Here is a 17371-nt window from a genome sequence, read left to right as displayed (position 1 = left end):
ATTGGTTTTTTTTGCTGAAAACAGTGAACTGCTGCAGCTGGAAACAATGTCAATGAGAGCAGTGAGACTAAACAAAACAGCAATCAAAACACTTAGCTAAAAGACACTAAAATGTTCAATAGAGTATATTATTATAATATTTTGTGCTTCAGCTTCCTCACTACAGTGACTCCTTTCACCTACAAGTAATTGTGTGATCAATTGTTACAATAAAAATATTGATTATATCCACTTAATATATTTCTAAAGCATTATCAGCAGGATTTTGTCCTGCAGGTTTCATAGGTTTTACTGTACATGAACACTTTGTCAGATGCCATGTCTACCAGTTAGACTAATGCAGAGATCATCCCTGCAGGGAAAGAAGACTTTTCAATATTTGATCCCTCTGATAATGCTGTTTGCAGCTTTCATGTATGTCAAAGTCTGTCCTCCTGTATTATTTATTGGAACACATTCAGTGCATGGGACTGAGAAAAGTGGCTTTTCATGCATCCCTGCACTGCCGCAACACTTCATAAAGGAATCACGGAGATGGTTTCTAGCATGATTTCTTTTGTACAAGAAGGGAAGAAAAGACTGGAGGTATAATCTGTGGTTTTCTGAGATGCCTTTTAATGAAAACAATGGACTATTTTAATATTCATCATACAAAGAGGTTTACTCAAGATTACCACTTAGTTAATAGTTCATTCCCTTTTCTTTAAAATGATAGAAACTTGCCATTTAAAATTCAAGTTGAGCAATATATAAAAAAAATAGCTTATCTCGACATTTTATTCTTTCTTGCTGAGTTAAATGAGAAGATAGAACTATGTCTGTAAACTAAATATGAAGCTACAGCCAGGAGACAGCTGGCTTAAACTGAAAACAGAGGGAAACAGCAAGCCTGGCTCTGTTAAAAGGTTAAAAAGATCACCTACTAGCACCTTAAGGTCACTAACATGTTATATCTTGTTTGTTAAGTTAAATAGTCCGGTACATAACCACCCGTAAAACCACAAATAACGCTTTATGGGTGGAAAACTAGATATAATGTGTTAATTAGAGAACTTTAGAGGTGCTGGTAGGTGGATTTAGTTATCTTTGAACAGTCAGGCTAGCTGTTGCCCCTGTTTCCAGTCTTTATGCTAAGCTAAGCTACAATAAGTGGCTATGATAGCTTCATATTTAGCATTAATTTCATACTGGGTTTGAAGTATGTCCTCTGACCTCAATCATTCCATACCTTCTCATTGAGAGTATGTGTTTCTTGGTATGTTACCTTTTTGTTATATTGCCTTTTCCTCTAATCAAATGAGAACAGTTGTCCAAAAAAAGGTGAATGTCTCATTTTATGTTCTGCATATACTGATGTTTTTTTTACAAGATTCATCAATGTGCAATTATGAATGAGATGATCATTCTACTTGAAAATCACAGAAGTTCAGCAGTAACAAAGAAAAAAGCGTTATTGATGGTGTGATTGCAATCTGAGGAGCATCTTGTGACTGCCTTCCCGCACACACTGTGTGGAGTTGTAGTTTCTAGGGTGAGGGGAGGGTGTGTGCAGAGAGTCTCTGTTTATAGACGTCCAGGCAGAGGAGAAGTCTGTTTCATCAGCTGTGCTGCAGATCAGAGAGGAGCATGCTGGGTTGTTCCACCTCTGCCATGTGATTTTCATTACAGAAACTTCTGGGGAAGGATTCAACTGTGGAAAGCTTGAGGTAAAAGCATTTTTCAAATATTTGAATTTGATTTTTATAAAAATTGACTCTCTTGTAACTGCATGTTATAATCCTGTATCTCTTCTGCTTGTATCAGTTGTATGGTTGAAATATAACAGTGTGTAGGGCAGTGGTGTTGAATAGATAACTGCTGTACAAAGGCTGGTGTCAGCAGTGACACTTATTTAACAGTATTTCTTGCCAAAAGAAATAACATTGCAGACTGTTGATGTGTTTTAGAAATTCTATCACTCAACAAAAGAAACATTTATATTAAATTATGCTTGGTAATAAAGGCATTCATCCTATAAGGTAGATCTGTGGTGATTATTTGGGAACACAGAAAGAGTTAATTCAAGATATTACAGTTGGATGACAGAAACACTGGTGTGAATAGATACTGTTCTGAGGATGTAAGGGTCAACTATAAATTTTTAAATTTTATAGTAAATTGTTGTGTAATATCCTCTTGTCCTGCCAGTATAACTTCCCACTGCCACAGTTAAAGCTGTTGTCAGGCTTTTCTGAGACAAAAACAGCACCAAGAACAAAGCAGTAATGCGATGAGTGTGTTTAAATCATATCTATTTTTCATCTATTGTTGCTCAGTCACAACCACAAGCCAGAGAACATGTACATTGATGTAATTATTCATTTATAGAGTCCTGATTCTGTCATGCATACGAGTCAGTCAAGTGTAAGAAGGTCAGTCTGTTAAGCTGCTGTACGGAGTGCATTGCAATTAGGATGTGGAGCCGTACAATGGAAAAACTCCTCTTGAACAAATCCATTAATGTTGCACTTATTGTAAACACATCATTTGTCTTTATGAAATTTAGCTGTCAAATGTATTCCTCTTTAAAAAGTCATTGCACAGAACTAAATTTAAACACAAGCTTTTCAGAAGTGCTACATTCTGGTACTGCAGGTCTGGCCAATGACAGATTTGTACAGTACGTACCTTTAAAACATCTGACAGCCTAAACTATGTTCTGAAGTCACTCAGTGATTACTTCATACACTTCATCTGAAATGTTGTTTCTGTGTGGAGAAGGGAAGAGTGTGTGTATGTGTGTGTGTTTTAGAGAGATGAAACACACACACACACTCCTTCCGTGGTTAGAGCACTTTAGAGGAATTCAGCTGTCTCCTTCCTCAAAGTGCTGATCCTCAGGGAATTTAAGTTATTTTTTGCTTCTTTTAAAAGTTCCAGTTTCATTTATTTATTCAGAGAGGCCAATACTAAATGACAGTTTGTTCTTTTTTACCAGTCCACTGTTGTTCATAAAACAACTCCACAGCACTTACTATTACCTGCCCCAGTTACTCTGTTAGTCAGACATGTGAAGAATGGTAATACTACATAATGGTGGTATGCAGTTTGTAATTAATATACAGGCATGTGGAAAATTAAAAGAAAAACCTGAATAAATGAGAGGAGAAACATAACAAATTCACATGCCACCATGCAGAGCATGAGGGCTCCTTGAATGGTTTGATGAGTATGAAATTGGTGTGAATCATATGCCACAGCTTTCACTGTCACCAGATCACATCCCAGTTGAACACCTATGGGAGATTTTGGAGCGATGTGTTAGACTCCAACACAATTAGTAAGGTGTTGGGCTTTAATTTGGTAGCCATCTTTATATCCTGAAATGGTCTTTTTTCCAGAGATTAAATTTAAAAAGAATAATCAGATGGATTTTTTGCAAAATTGCAAGCAATGGTCTCATGCAACCAACTTTGTGACTCAGCTCTATTGTATAGTAAAGGTTCTGGATGAAAGCAATTTGATTCCAGCTTTTAAAATACCAGATACCCAACGAGTCAGATATATATTTTCCAGAGAGTTTTGCTGTATTTAGGCCTATAGAACTAAATATCTTGTTTTTGAAAAAAAATACTTTATGAGAAACCATGTTCATAAAGTCTTGTTACAGTATATGTTGCTACATCAAAGCTGGTAGGTTTCCTGCTTAGCTTGTCTGTTTCAAATTGAAAGCAACACAACAAAAGGTAAAAAATATGAAAATAAAACAGTATATATTCAGTCATAACAATTTCCATTCCAGAGATTACATTATTTTCCATTCAAGTATACTATTTATTAATTATTGGTATTAGGTCCAAAAGGTGGACTTAGTGTGCCACTGTAGAGAAAGTAAGTCTGTCAACTCAAGGTCCACTTTCTAGCTTTTTCCAGGGCTTTCAATCACATCTGATGATTTTCAATGTCAAGAATGAACTTTCACGCTCAATTTTCTGCTTTGTTTGAGTGCAGTCAAGAGAAATACATGAAGAAGCAAGGAAAAGGAGACACTGCCAGCATCCCCCTCCCTTCACCAACAGGAGGCAGCAGTGTGCAGGTCTACCATGACTACCAGAAAGTGGCTTATAAAATGTATCCTGGGAATGGCCACACCATAGAGAACAGTTCCCACACAAGGAGAGACCAGGTCACCAACCACGATGGCACCGGCAAGATGTTGTCTATGCCAGACATCATCTCCAACAGCCCAGACCAGAGGTACAGCATGAAAGACCAGAGTGTTCAGAGGAACTCCATGTGGATGATGGATTCGAGCAGCCAGGCCTATTCAGGGACAGACGACAACTCCACAGACCCACATGAGACCCTGACAGAGACTTCAACTCTGACTTTTGTAGACGCCCACACTGAGGAATCAGGAGAGAACCACAGTCTCCATGGGGTAGGGATGGTTTACCTCAAGGAGTTTGTGCTGATTGATGATGATGATGACGGAGACATGTCGCTGAGAGAGAAAACGGTGACAGACTTGTCTGTCATGGATGGAAAAGCTGCCGACCTGGTGCGTGGGAGGCTGTTGTCAACCTCCAGTGGCTCAGTGTCAGAGTGTAAGGACGAATCTCCAGCTCCTGAGGCGCCTCCACCTGAGGAAAGTGAGCCTTTGCCCCAAAAGCAACGCTGCTGTTTCTGCACCCTTTTATGACCCATCAGGTGGTGAAAGGTCACAGGTTTGAACCCTGTGGCAGCTACTGTGTCCAAGATCAGGGAAGCTGTCCTGAAAGACTCTGTGCTCTGAGCACTCTGGCGTAACATGTACTGAGCTTAAACATGTGTTCCTGTCGAAGCACATTTATGGCAATAATGACATACAGTACAAGTGTCATTTTGTTTTCTAATGCAGCTATTCTTTCTCAATTCCTATTATTCTTTTTTTCAGAGCCATTATTAGATATCAACAACCAGCAAAAATACTTTGTTTATCTCAAAGTGCTTTCTGCTTGATTTACATTTACAGAATGTGGTCGTGTGGGTCAAGACATAATCATTTTCAAGATTAACAAACATACCTCTGTAATCTATTACATTTACTGTATTACATTTTGATACTAAAAAAATGCATGTTCCTGTAGTATTAGATCTGAATGACAGACTTTGTGATAAATTCACAGAAGGTCGAGAAAGATCGAGTGCTAACATCAAATAAAGGAAACCTAAATAACCACATTTTGTGTCAAGTTAGTTTCTCTTTGTACACCATCTGTTCTGAGATGTGATATCATATTCTTACATTACTATAACCACTACTTCTAATTCTATATAATGTATATTTGAGGGCTGTTATATATCTCAAAAAAACTCTCTATCCCCAGTTCCAAAACTTTATTAACAACAAATAACCCCAACCACATCAGGATTGCACAATAAAAATATCATGACTCATGACTAGATGACTATATTCAAACTTGCCACAAAAAAAACCCCAAACTCAACACTCATGTATTATTTCCATATAAAGTTGATATGGTTAACATGGTAGCAGCCCATTTACACATCCAACAGACACACAGCAACATTAGCATTTGTAGTTTTCTTTCGGGCCACCTTGTGAATGTACTTCTAATATTCGCTCTCCTTTTAGCTCTGTTTTGTTTCCACCAACTCTTCAGAGAAATATCTGGCTCTTTAGCTGCTTAACGTTCCACTATGTTCACCAGCTAATCACTAACTGTACAGCAGGTTTTTATGAGTTTTTCTAGTCTAAAAAGAGCGCTGATAGAAGTGGTGAGAGGGAACCAAAACCAAACAATCAAATTTCAGGTCCAACAACCAAAACAATGTGCCGAACGACAGTAAAACGCTGGGGGAACTGCAGGGTCAGGTGATAATTCTCTGTGGATTTATAAGTACTAGAATGACTCTATTGACATTACATGAAGTCATTTCATCCATTGATAGGAAAATATTGATTAGAACAGCTTTAAAGAATAAGAAGACCTCAATCCCAAATCTGGGTGAAGTTTGACATCTGCTGGTGACAGCAGGACTAAACTATCTATCTGCTGCATATTGAAACAGTTTTTGCAGTTTGCAATTTGCACTTAGTGCTTTCGCAGTGCAGCAAAGGAACTGGGTAATTTGCATGAACAGCAATAGACTCTATGGCTGACAAAGAGAGCTGACCTAAGATGCTCAATGAACTGAGAAAGACGCCTACACTGCAGTCATTACTGTGCTGGCACACAATGATCTGTGGGACATGGAGTGCAGCAGTGAGTCCAGATTAATAATCTCAGTTTCTTCTAACTTTTTGTTAAAAGAAATGTTGAAGCAACTTTTATTTTTTATTTTTTTATCATGAGAAAAGAAGTCCGTTCTAGTCAGTTTAGGATCCACATTAGATACCCTTTAGTCCAGACTTGCGTTTGAACAGAGTTTTGGGGGGCTGGCTACAGTCCAGCAGGCTCTGGTGTGAGTCAGTGACTTACTGGTTTGAGTGACAGAAAGACTCCAGTTAGGACCCTGCTGGGCAGAGAGATAGCAGCTCATCAGACTTATCTCCCCTTCCCACAGCACTCCAACTGACACCCCTCCAGCACCCAATACAAACCCTGTGGTGTGAAAGGGAGGGATATGTGTTCAATTGACTTAAAACACAAGTTAATGCCTCCACTGTGGGGCAGTTTGAAGGCTTTTGATACTTTTCTGGGATATATTTGAGTCACTTGTATAAAGGTTACACTCTTTTTTTAAAATCCACTGGCCAACAGGTAAGCTGCACTGTAATATTCACCCAGTTTTTGGTCTCTCTTTTTGGCAGTGGCAGTTGGTATTGAACCGTATTTAATGCAATTTTCTGTATGAAAGCACATCATTCTCTACACACATGGCAATAATGAAGTTAATTTGTTCCTAAAAGACACACTGGTGTGTTAAAAATGCCACACTGTTTGTAACAGGGTTTCCAGCAGGTTCATTAGGCCAAATATAGCCCTTATCAGCCACTGCAGCATGAGTGTGCAGTTCACCAGAGTGAGCACGAGCGTATCATCAACACAAGTGAATGTGTCACAAAATGACAGCTGAAACCACAAACAAACACCAGCTGCAAGAGGACCATTGAGAAAAGGAGTCATTTCTCTGGGTGACCTCAGCTCACCCATTCACAGCATCCTCTCAATCCTGGTTATCGAATCCGCTCAGTGTCATCATGGTCCACACAAGACGGAAGTAAAAAATAGACAAATAGGAGATGATTATGAGGAGGTTGAGTGTCTGGTGAAGTGAAGAGAACAGCAGAGACACTCAAGAGAGGATGGATGAGCGAAGCAGAGCTATAATCGTGTTTTTTCTGCTCTGTGCCATTGCAGGTGAGTATGATGATTATTGATCAGAATTTATATTTTTTGGCATGTATATTAATATCTGTACAAAAACTATACTATACCAGGACAGTTCTGTTACAGTAAAAAAAAAAATAAATAAAAAAACACTTTCTTGATGTCCTTTCCTCATTGTCAGACATGCCAGCAGCAGGCTACACTCTGGATGTGTGTGCCACCTGCCACGCTAATGCCACATGTGACGACAAAGCTGATGGCTCTGGCAAAGTTTGTAACTGCAAGTATGGCTTTGTTGGAAATGGAAGAACCTATTGTCAAGGTAAGAGAAACTCTACTTTTTGTATTTTATATCATGTGAAGTTAAATGATAAGTCTCTTCAGAGGTTTTGTAATGAGAACTGCAGCCTGAATTGAATTTTGAATTCAAAGTTTAAAAGTTAATTGGTCAGTTATAACTCTGGACATTCAATAACCTCATTCATTGAAACTGCTCTAACTCATATTGTATACCTGTACATTTAAACCTCTTCTCTTTTATCTTGAAGTGTAATAAGTATTTTATTTTTCTTCCAGATAAAGATGAGTGCCAGATAGGAGCCAGTAAGATCTGTGGACAGCATACCACCTGCCACAACACATATGGCAGCTACTACTGCACCTGCCTGAAAGGATTCAGCCCCTCAAACAACTTGCCCGTCTTCATCCCAAATGATGGAACCAACTGCCAGGGTGAGTTTAGACTGGAGCCAGAAAAGTGTACCCCAATAACTGTGAGGTGAAAAATACAACAAAAATATATGCAAAATTTACATAAATATGTTCATGGAGTCGCACATTCAAGATTCAAAAGTCCATCGAAAACATTACATATGAAACCATATTATTTTTATTTTGTATCAAATGCTCAGTAATTCATTTCCAAGAAGTAATAAAAATGTCTCAAATCTAATTAATTACTGGCAAGAGAAAAAGCTGCACCCGACTGAAATTACAGTTTACCTGTAAAACAAACTGGGTGACATTATCATGTTGATGTCATACGCTCATTTCCCATTGGCTGTGCAGACATTAACGAGTGCAAGATCACAGGGCAGTGTGGAGAGGGGGGTCAGTGCAGGAATCTGGAGGGCACTTTTGAATGCAGCTGCCAGCTGGGATACCGAGTCCACAACGGAGCAGAGCCCTTTCACCCTGACAGGCACAACGCTTCCTGCAAAGGTAAAACTGCATTAATTAATTCACAGTAAAGTACTGGTGTAATGCTTCACTGCTATTGTAAGTCAAAATATCTGCTGTGGAAAAAACTTATCAGCTGTTGGATTGAGTTTACAACACCCAATGATATTAGTGTTTGTGTCTCTCAGTTTAATCCTGCCATTTTATTTTCTGGCTGGCATAACAGTCGAAGTCCTCATGAATGAGGAATCAATAGAGATGTTGTAGTCAGCAGGAGAAAAGCTGGATCTAAACTGTACTGTTTCATGTTCTTACCCAACTCAGTGGTGGACTGTGGCCAGCCGGCCTCGCCGGAGGACACGGTGCTGCTGCCAGGCACAGGGACCACATACGGCAGTGTGGCCAGGTTTGAGTGTGATGAAGGCTTCCTGTGGAGGAGTGGAGACAACACCTCTGTGTGTGGGGCTGATGGACTGTGGAGGGGAGCAACCATGGTCTGTGAAGGTAACAAAACACAAGCAAACAAATCTACCTCTCTGCAGCTTTTATTTTCTCTTCAAAAACAAACCATTCATGATCATTCATCAGGACACAATGGCTCTGAACTTCACATTTTCCATGATTTTAGTAGAAATGTGTGCTTCTTTGATTGTTTGGCTGTTCTGATGTTCTTAAAAAATGTTTAACCTTTATAACTTGGGACCTCAGAGACTCAGGACCATGTTGCACCACGTCTAATTCATTCATTTTATTCAATTAAGCCCTCAAGTCCCCTGTATTCCTCAAACTATTTGTTTTTAACACATTTCTAGTGTCAAACTTCTGAAAATGTTGAGAATCATTTTTTCTTCATCAGTTTTTCTATTATTTTCTCTAACAGGTTTGTTGGGTCTTTATGAATTTACTGTATGTGCTACTGTGTATGTTTCACAGTAGCAAGTATTGTTGTGTTTTCTTGTTCGGTCTCATTTTGTTTGACTAATTATTTGAACACAGTCACAAAAGAGAAGAAGCTTCTTTTTGTGAACTTCATGTCACAGTAACATGATGGATCAGCACAAGTGTGTCTTCAGAGCAGCACAGTGTTTAATATTAGAGGGTTTTGATGAGAGATATTCTGAAAATGGAAACATGCCTAAAGCAACTGATGATAAGTTATGTTTGTGGCTAAAAGTGATCAGTCCGACAATGTTAGGTCAGAGGTCATTGAACAGTCACAGTATGAGTAACCCACTGTAATATACAGTGTATAAACATAGAATACAACAGACTACACTGGAAGATATCAATAAGCTCTGAAAATAAATCTATCTATCTATCATATCAATAATCTAGTAACAAGTAATCTACATCTTCATAAATCATCAAATTTATCTGATTAATTATCGTTATAAAGTATTTTTAATATATCAAAACATGACATTTCCTTTCTAGTGACGGCTTACTTTATATGTATGTCAGGATTAATTACAGTGATACCAGGTAAAGACTTCTAGACTGGACTTTGGGCTGATTGTTAGATTGAACATGTCATTGCTTGTCATAGCTATTCTAAGTTCAATTTTGTTTGATTCAGAGTATTTCTTTAATCAAAGCTACAATGAGAGTAAATTTAGGTTTGAAGGAGATTTTCAATGTTGATAATTTGATCAATTGGGTTTATTGTCAAGCTGCAATGATGCAGTGAGCACATCAGTAGGCATCAGTGCCATGAAAGAAGCTGTCTGTGCAAGATTTTTACGCCTTAAGAGAAGTGCTAAAATTATTTTCTCACTGATGATGATATTGACAGCGCTTGTATTTAAACATACGCTGAGTTTCTAATAAGTTTCAGGGGCTACAGGATCATGAAACCAACATGTAACTGATCGATTGGAGTTCTTGGCGATTTTCCAGTGAAAACAGTTTCATGCAGCGTGTAACTGCTTTGGCTCTCAGGGGTTTACTGTGGCTCTCCCCCTGCCCTCCCTCACTCACATATGCTGTGGAATAATCGCACGATGATGGGCACTGAGGTGGTTTATCAGTGTGACTCTGGATATTATAACATTGGAAAGGGCAATGTGTCCGTCTGTACTGCTGCTGGACAGTGGGAGGGAGCATCTGTGCTCTGCCAAGGTACAGTCACTGCTCTATCACATGATATTTAAAGCTTTTCTGGTTTCTGAATGGACTAAACTGAAAGTGAATTGATCTTAATCCTGCTGTTCATATTACACTGTTGTGGTGCATGTAGAGATCTTGTGTGGAAGTCCTCCTTTAATTGAATCCACAGAGCAGGTGTGGAACGGTAACTCAGCCCCTGGCAGCACTGTGCTCTATTTCTGTAAAGAGGGCTTTTATAACAAAGGAGGACTTAATGTATCCATCTGTAATGAAAACGGTCAGTGGATTCCCCCAACTCTCTCCTGCCAAGGTAATTCAAAATATCAATGAAACGCTGAAATCTCTTTCCAATTATAAAAAAAACGGACTTTAATTTCATTTCATTTCTAAGTATTTCATTAAAAAAGTTGTATTATTTTTCCTTTAAAGGCATGCACACAGGTGTTTTCACTTCTGGCTAATTAGTCTGTGCTTCTCTAATCAATCAAAATAGAATGAAATCACCTGTGTGTGCTGTAGCATACAGTAGGTACAGGGCAGAGATCCTTATGTGAACATAACTACCACTTTTGTCAAATGGTTTCCATTAGAATAATTTTTTTTTTATGTAAATGTGTTATGTTTTTGGTATTTTTAAAAACTTTGTATAACTCCTCCATGTGTGTCATTTCCTGTTCCAGAGATATTATGTGGTGATCCTCCTATACTGCCCCACACTGGGCAAATGTGGAACAACAGCTCCACTCCTGGAAGCACAGTGACTTACTACTGTAAAATAGGATTTTATCAAAATGAAGGAAATAATAGGTCATTATGCACAATTAATGGTTACTGGACAGAGGCGAACATCTCATGCAAAGGTAACAACAACGCTGTGGTTGGTATTTAGAATTTAAAAAACCTGTCACCCTGTAAAAGATTGTGATTTTCATCTCTGTAGAAGTTGACTGCGGTGCGCCTCCTGACATCTCTCATTCAGTTCTGCTGTGGGATCAAATCTCCAAAGTGGGATCTCAGGCTGTTTATCAGTGTAACTCTGGATATCGCAGTGTTGGAGAGAGAAATGTAACAGTTTGTACTGCCAGTGGAGAATGGGATGAGGCCTCTTTGTTCTGCCAAGGTGATAATGCTGTCACCAAATGTGTGAATAATGGCTAAAAACATGTCATCTAATTGTCTCATTTGTCTTCACATTGGCTTAAATCTGGCTTTTTTGTTTTTTAAGTAAATGCTGTATTTGTTACATAATCCATCCCCTCAACATTTCAACATTGTAGCTAGCAGTGATCTTTGATGACTTGCTGTCTTTTTGTTGTAGAAATCAATTGTGAGGAGCCTGTTTTAAAGTCACACACTAAAACACTCTGGGATGGAACATCACACAATGGCAGTGTGGTGTATTACCAATGTGATGAAGGATATCACACAAGGAGCCTGAGAAACTACTCAGTATGTGGAGAGAATGGACTGTGGGAGGATATTGATCTGTTCTGTGAAGGTGCAACGTTTAATGCACTAAACTGATACTAATTAGTTTTAATTTCATAAAATTCACATATATAGATATCGACAAATAAATTCTGAATGTATTTGTCACATTATTTAGCTTTGCAAATGTCTAAGTAGTTGAAGCCCAATACTGGTCTCTATGAACTTAACACAACTTAACACAGACATTTCAGCTCTATGTAATTGTAATACGGGTCTTGTTTTTGCATGAGACACACATACATGTATTTCACCTGAGGACTCAAAAGGTCAGGAGCAGCTAGAGGAAGAGCCAAACATGATGAGAGTTTTCTGCATCATTTTTGTTTCATATCCTGTTCACCTCTGGAATGTAGTGGTTTGTTTGTTTTGCTTTTGGCACATTATATACCTGATTCATGTCTGTGCGCAGAGATAAGCTGTGGTCCCCCTCTAACCCTTCCCCATACTAACCTCCTGTGGGACCGCACCAGTAGACCGGGCAGTGTGGTGCTGTATGAATGTATGGAGGGATTTTACCAGGAGAGTGGAAATGGTATTTCAACATGTTTAACATCAGGAGAGTGGGGAAAAGTATCAGTAAAATGCAAAGGTACAGTAACAAAGTCTGTGCTGCCCTACAAAGGCAGACAGTAGTAACTTACAGAAACAACATCACAGGAATTAGTTTGGAAAAAGTTGGTAAGACCAGCTGTGACTGTCCTCCACCAGCCTTTACTAGCTTGAGTCTGTGCTGTTTGCTTTTTACCACTGTTTTGTAATTCCTGAATATTTTACATGTTTTTTTTTTTCCCGAAGAAAAAAATATTTCTATGGCATACTACGTTTTATATGGTAAAAAAAAAAAAAATAGATGCCGGTCTTAACTCTAATTCAACCATTTATGTAGTAGGGCATTATACAACATACATATATTTAGGTGCAGGAGAGTCAGTATTTACATGTTATTGATGGGTTTTTATTGGTTTATGCTCAGTTTTAAAATTTGCTTTACAGAGTCTACTTGTTCTGTGATTGTTTTGATGTAAATGTAAATGTTAAGGAAACACAATCCTGCTTGTGATTTTATTTTTTACTACATGCCAACTCATCTAGTGGAGGGCAACGGGATCCCAATTTGTGTGGAATACACTATATTTCATATAAATCCTTACGATGCAATCATTACAGAGATTTTACTATTTACATACAACCTTTTGCTTGTTATTTTTTATCTTTTATGTTTTTGTTTTCTAAGGGCACATTGAAAAGAGACGATATATTCAATATGGAGGATGGATATTCAATCAATAAGTTAATCAATCAGTGTCCTTGTTTTCCTAGCTAAATGTGGCCCAATCCCTTTCCTCACCAACTCAGAGGTGGTTTGGCACAACAGAAGTGTAGTGATCCATCGCTGTGTGGATGGATACCACAGCTGGAGGGGCAGTAACATGTCTCTGTGCAGCAGCTCTGGGGTGTGGCAGAACGCTACGCTGAAATGTATAGGTGAGTAAAAAACATATCATCAGTATCATTAACACATACTTTCTGGTAATCTGCTGCTGGTGTTTGGAGATCAGATTAAACAGCCAATAATCTAAATGCCCAGCAGAGACACACAGTACTGTATATTTTGTGCTGACCAATAAAAAGTAAAGAATTTGGTTGTAACATGACTCTCTTTTCATTCCCATATCTCTACAGAAATCAAACCACCTATCAATCACCTATTTGTTTCTAATGAAAAATGTTTGCATTGGAGAGCAGAAAAGTATGAGGAGAATACGGAAGTTTACAAGGTAACAAGACTTCATCTGCCTTCTCATATACTTCATATACTTTTTCCATCATTTTTACTCATTTGCCAGCATAGAAAGTGGTGCTTCTGGTAATTTATTAACCTAACTTTCTGGCTAAATATGTGTGTGTGTGAACAGTTCCACATTTGTCATACCCTACTAATGAATAACAACATCGGTGTAACCATCCCAGGTGACCTATGTGGGCTTCAGAGACTATCAGAGGTCCTTTCGTGACAAAAGGGAGCGGTTTCTGAGCTCCAAATCTGACCAGCTGCAGGTCTGTCTCAACCTGCTTCCAGTCACCAACTACAGCATCTCCATCACTGCAGTGTCTGCCAGATTCAAAGCCACCATCACTACTAACACCAGCTTAACAGGTATCAATAACTCTTACATTGACTCTGCTCTCACAAAATGTTTCCCTGCATCTTATCAGCTTTCTAGAAATATTTAGGACTAATGTAATCTTATTTTATTTGGTGTAGTCTTGTTTATACTGAACAATGCACATTAAATCAAATAACATTTGACAGTACCTCCAGCACCAGTTGTCCACTACAGAGAATTTGAGACTCCTGTACCGACTTTGAGGCTACGCAGATCACCCAACACGCTAGACCCAATAAGGTAACAACCAACATGACGAGGGACAAGATATCTGTGTTGTGGAAAACATTGATTGGGGATGTGAACTAATGGAGGACTAATATTATCTTAAACATAGGCTGTGATCAGCACTTCAGTCAGATCAGACCAAAAGAGTAACAAGGAGTTAATGTTTTACTGTATGAGATACAACAGACAGATGGTCCAAGCTTCAAAAATACCTTCCAGTATTCCCAAACTGTGTATGATGGTGGTAGAATCTGGATTCATGATTCAACAAATGACTACCAGCATTTTTGAATACTTGATTTATAGCATCTTTTAGACCTTAACTCACAAGCATAAACTTTTAACACATGGAATTATTTATTTTAAAAAAAAACTATTAAAAATATATTTAATAACTCATTCATAACTGGACAAATGCCTTTAATCTGCTACACTGAACATGGATGAATATCAGTTATCAATCATCCAGCTTTAATGGCTAAAATGGTGATGTCACCATGTTGATATCCAGCATCACCCAAACACTAAGAGAAACATAATCATTAGAGATGAATTCATATATGTGTCATGTTACCTTTATGTGTTAAAATATCTATATTTATGGATAATAAGCCACATGAATAGTAGCCTATTTTATAATTTGTCAATGATTATCAATCCTTTTAAAGTTGACATGTGTCATACTAATAAACCTAAATATAAAATGTTCAAATCAATTTTGATATCATGGTTTAATTACTCACTGTATATGAAACCATAGTGTGTCTAAAGTGTTACCATAAACCCTGTAACAAAGAGGGTGTTGCTATAGTTACAATAGCTCCTAAATGTATATGGTATCATTATACTGAAGTTAAAATGTAACTGCAATGCAATTTCAAAACTTCTTTGTTTATTTTCTGTTCTTCATTTTGCAGTTTGTACCAAGTGTTTGTGCTTCCTTTAGAGGGGATTATGGTGTTTGACTGTTCCTCACCTTCCTCACTGTTCCGCAAAAGCGAATCCTCCATAGAGTACGTCACAGCTCAGATCCACCTCAGACATGTCGGCACAGAGATGAACTTTACTGTGGGGGACGGACTCTACTACGGAAGCTTCTATAATGCACCTCTGGAGAATGGCAGGAACTACTATATCATTTTACGAGCTGTCAGTCAGTGGAAAAGGGTGGGTGCAGCTATTGTATAGTACAGAATAAAGATTTATTGGCTCAGTCACAGTGTGAAAAATAGAGTCAGATTTGAGAGAAACTGCAGCAGCCTTGATTAAATGTTTTGTTTGTTTTTCTCCCAGGATTTAAAAAGTTCCTGTGTCTTGTGGGCTAAAGTAAGAGGTAATTACTATTACTATGTAAAGCCTGTAATGTCATCTTTTAATTAGATTGATTTTTATTGATTTGGGTTACAACATTCTGAACTTATAGCAGAAGGCAACAGAAAGTATTTTAATATAATAAAATGTAAAAGCAAACAAACTGCTCACACACAGCGTTGTCTCTTTCCAGGCACATCCTATGTTCTGAAGGTTTCATCGCTGTCCGCCGCTGCATCAGTAGGACTGATTGCGTTGGTTGTTTTGGGTGGATACAGTTGCACCTGGTATAGAAGATACACATTACAGTATACACTCTGTTTATGTCATTCTATGTGTCTATGAATGAATGTTGAGTATCACTTTGCATTACTTCAAATCTTCATGGTCTAAAGTCACACTAAGGTCCCCATGATGACAGGATGTTTTAGTTTTAATATTATATTCATTTTTATGTATCTATTTATTCATAACATAATAGTTATGAATTGGAATCACAGCCTGCAAATTAAATATGCTTTTTAAAATTTTGTTTATTTCCATATCTATTAGTTTTCGTGGCAATAATAAAGTATATAGTGAAAGTAGCCATATTACATTTCACTATTTTTTAACTGAGCTGCAGACAGATATTTTGTAAAACTTCAGGTAAACCACTGCAAAGGACCTAAATGTAATTCAATGTGTTTACACTCTTTTCTCTTTTTCAGGTTTTTCAAGAAGACACGACACTCTTTATTGTTGATGTTGTGTAATTTTATTTGTCAAAATGGCAAATAAAATTAGTCTTGAATTTCTAGGTGTAATTTTGTATGTTTTGTAATAATTATAATAAACCCTGTCACTGTTTTTTCAGTAATTTTTGGAATTGTGTTGAATGTTTGTAAATGAGTTTATAGATGTAAATGGCCTCATTATGGACAACAGCAGAAGATGTGAGAGTCTTTCTTCTCCACATCTGTTTCTAAACAGGGTCTTGATCACCTTCAGTTTGGAGAATGATCGCTTAACTGATGCTGTTGACACTGCTAGTGTAGCGTTTATTTTGAGGAGTTTTGTCTGTTTTTAAAACTTTTTAACATATAGACACAGGTTTAAGTTCCACTGGGCATCGCTAATGGCTCATGCAAACTTACTTTATCTCTCTCAACCTCCTCTTGCTGCCTCTCGCTGCATTTGCAGATCCCTTTGTATTGTCTTCAATTTTCTGTCTCTTCTTTGCATTCTGTAATCATAAAGTAACCCAGTGCTAATCTCCCTCTTTACAAGTGCAAGTTAATCCAAACTAAAGAGTTGTAAACACATTTTGAAAAAAGAAATACTCTGATTTCTTTTTAAGGTTTTTCTACACCACAAGGTTGATTTCCAATTTGTACCAAATAATTAGTATAGAGATGGCTAATTATGTATCTAGCTAACTAGCTACTATCTATCCATTGTATAGCATGTTATACAGCTTTGGACAGGCTTAAACATTAAACCCACTTAGAAAATACAGTCTACACACATTAGTAATGCATCCTTATTAATATTTAATCCATACACTTGTTTTAATTGCAAAAAGCCTTGCTA

At 37.8% G+C, this 17371-nt stretch overlaps 2 protein-coding genes across 6 annotated transcripts; both read left to right on the top strand.

The window, feature by feature from the left end:
* The first annotated feature begins 845 nt into the window (after nt 1-845).
* si:ch211-12e13.12 (paralemmin-2) lies at nt 846-5194 on the top strand. Its single transcript, XM_044364570.1, has 2 exons — nt 846-1706; nt 3991-5194. Exon 2 carries the CDS (start codon nt 4004-4006, stop codon nt 4679-4681), a length of 678 nt encoding a protein of 225 aa, XP_044220505.1. The 5' UTR covers nt 846-1706; nt 3991-4003; the 3' UTR covers nt 4682-5194.
* Nucleotides 5195-6576: 1382 nt separating this feature from the next.
* On the top strand, nt 6577-16651 carry susd1 (sushi domain containing 1). 5 transcript variants are annotated; one of them, XR_006405508.1, is made up of 19 exons: nt 6577-7346; nt 7498-7638; nt 7893-8048; nt 8385-8537; nt 8820-8999; nt 10434-10613; nt 10732-10911; nt 11282-11461; nt 11542-11721; nt 11920-12099; nt 12502-12681; nt 13413-13577; nt 13776-13870; nt 14064-14250; nt 14407-14500; nt 15435-15655; nt 15782-15821; nt 15993-16086; nt 16510-16651. XR_006405508.1 is itself a non-coding variant. In XM_044364548.1 (19 exons), exons 1-19 carry the CDS (start codon nt 7292-7294, stop codon nt 16577-16579), a joined length of 2679 nt encoding a protein of 892 aa, XP_044220483.1. In that variant the 5' UTR covers nt 6577-7291; the 3' UTR covers nt 16580-16651. The 5 variants fall into 5 exon arrangements, 4 of the variants coding, with proteins under 4 accessions (XP_044220483.1, XP_044220469.1, XP_044220475.1 ...); XM_044364548.1 differs by having other exon boundaries at nt 15487-15655; XM_044364534.1 differs by having other exon boundaries at nt 6580-7346; nt 15406-15655.
* The last annotated feature ends 720 nt before the right edge of the window (nt 16652-17371 follow it).

Source organism: Thunnus albacares, chromosome 2 (assembly GCF_914725855.1).
Source record: "Thunnus albacares chromosome 2, fThuAlb1.1, whole genome shotgun sequence".
NCBI lineage: Eukaryota > Metazoa > Chordata > Actinopteri > Scombriformes > Scombridae > Thunnus > Thunnus albacares.
This window is presented reverse-complemented; position numbering and strand designations above follow the sequence as displayed.

Bases quoted from the DNA above. Each gene is read 5' to 3' on its own strand.
- si:ch211-12e13.12 (XM_044364570.1), top strand. From the start codon at position 4,004: ATGAAGAAGCAAGGAAAAGGAGACACTGCCAGCATCCCCCTCCCTTCA.
- susd1 (XM_044364534.1), top strand. From the start codon at position 7,292: ATGGATGAGCGAAGCAGAGCTATAATCGTGTTTTTTCTGCTCTGTGCC. The intron at 8,049-8,384 runs GTGAGTTTAGAC...TTGGCTGTGCAG, and splicing joins TGATGGAACCAACTGCCAGG to ACATTAACGAGTGCAAGATC. The intron at 14,501-15,405 runs GTAACAACCAAC...TTCATTTTGCAG, and splicing joins AACACGCTAGACCCAATAAG to TTTGTACCAAGTGTTTGTGC.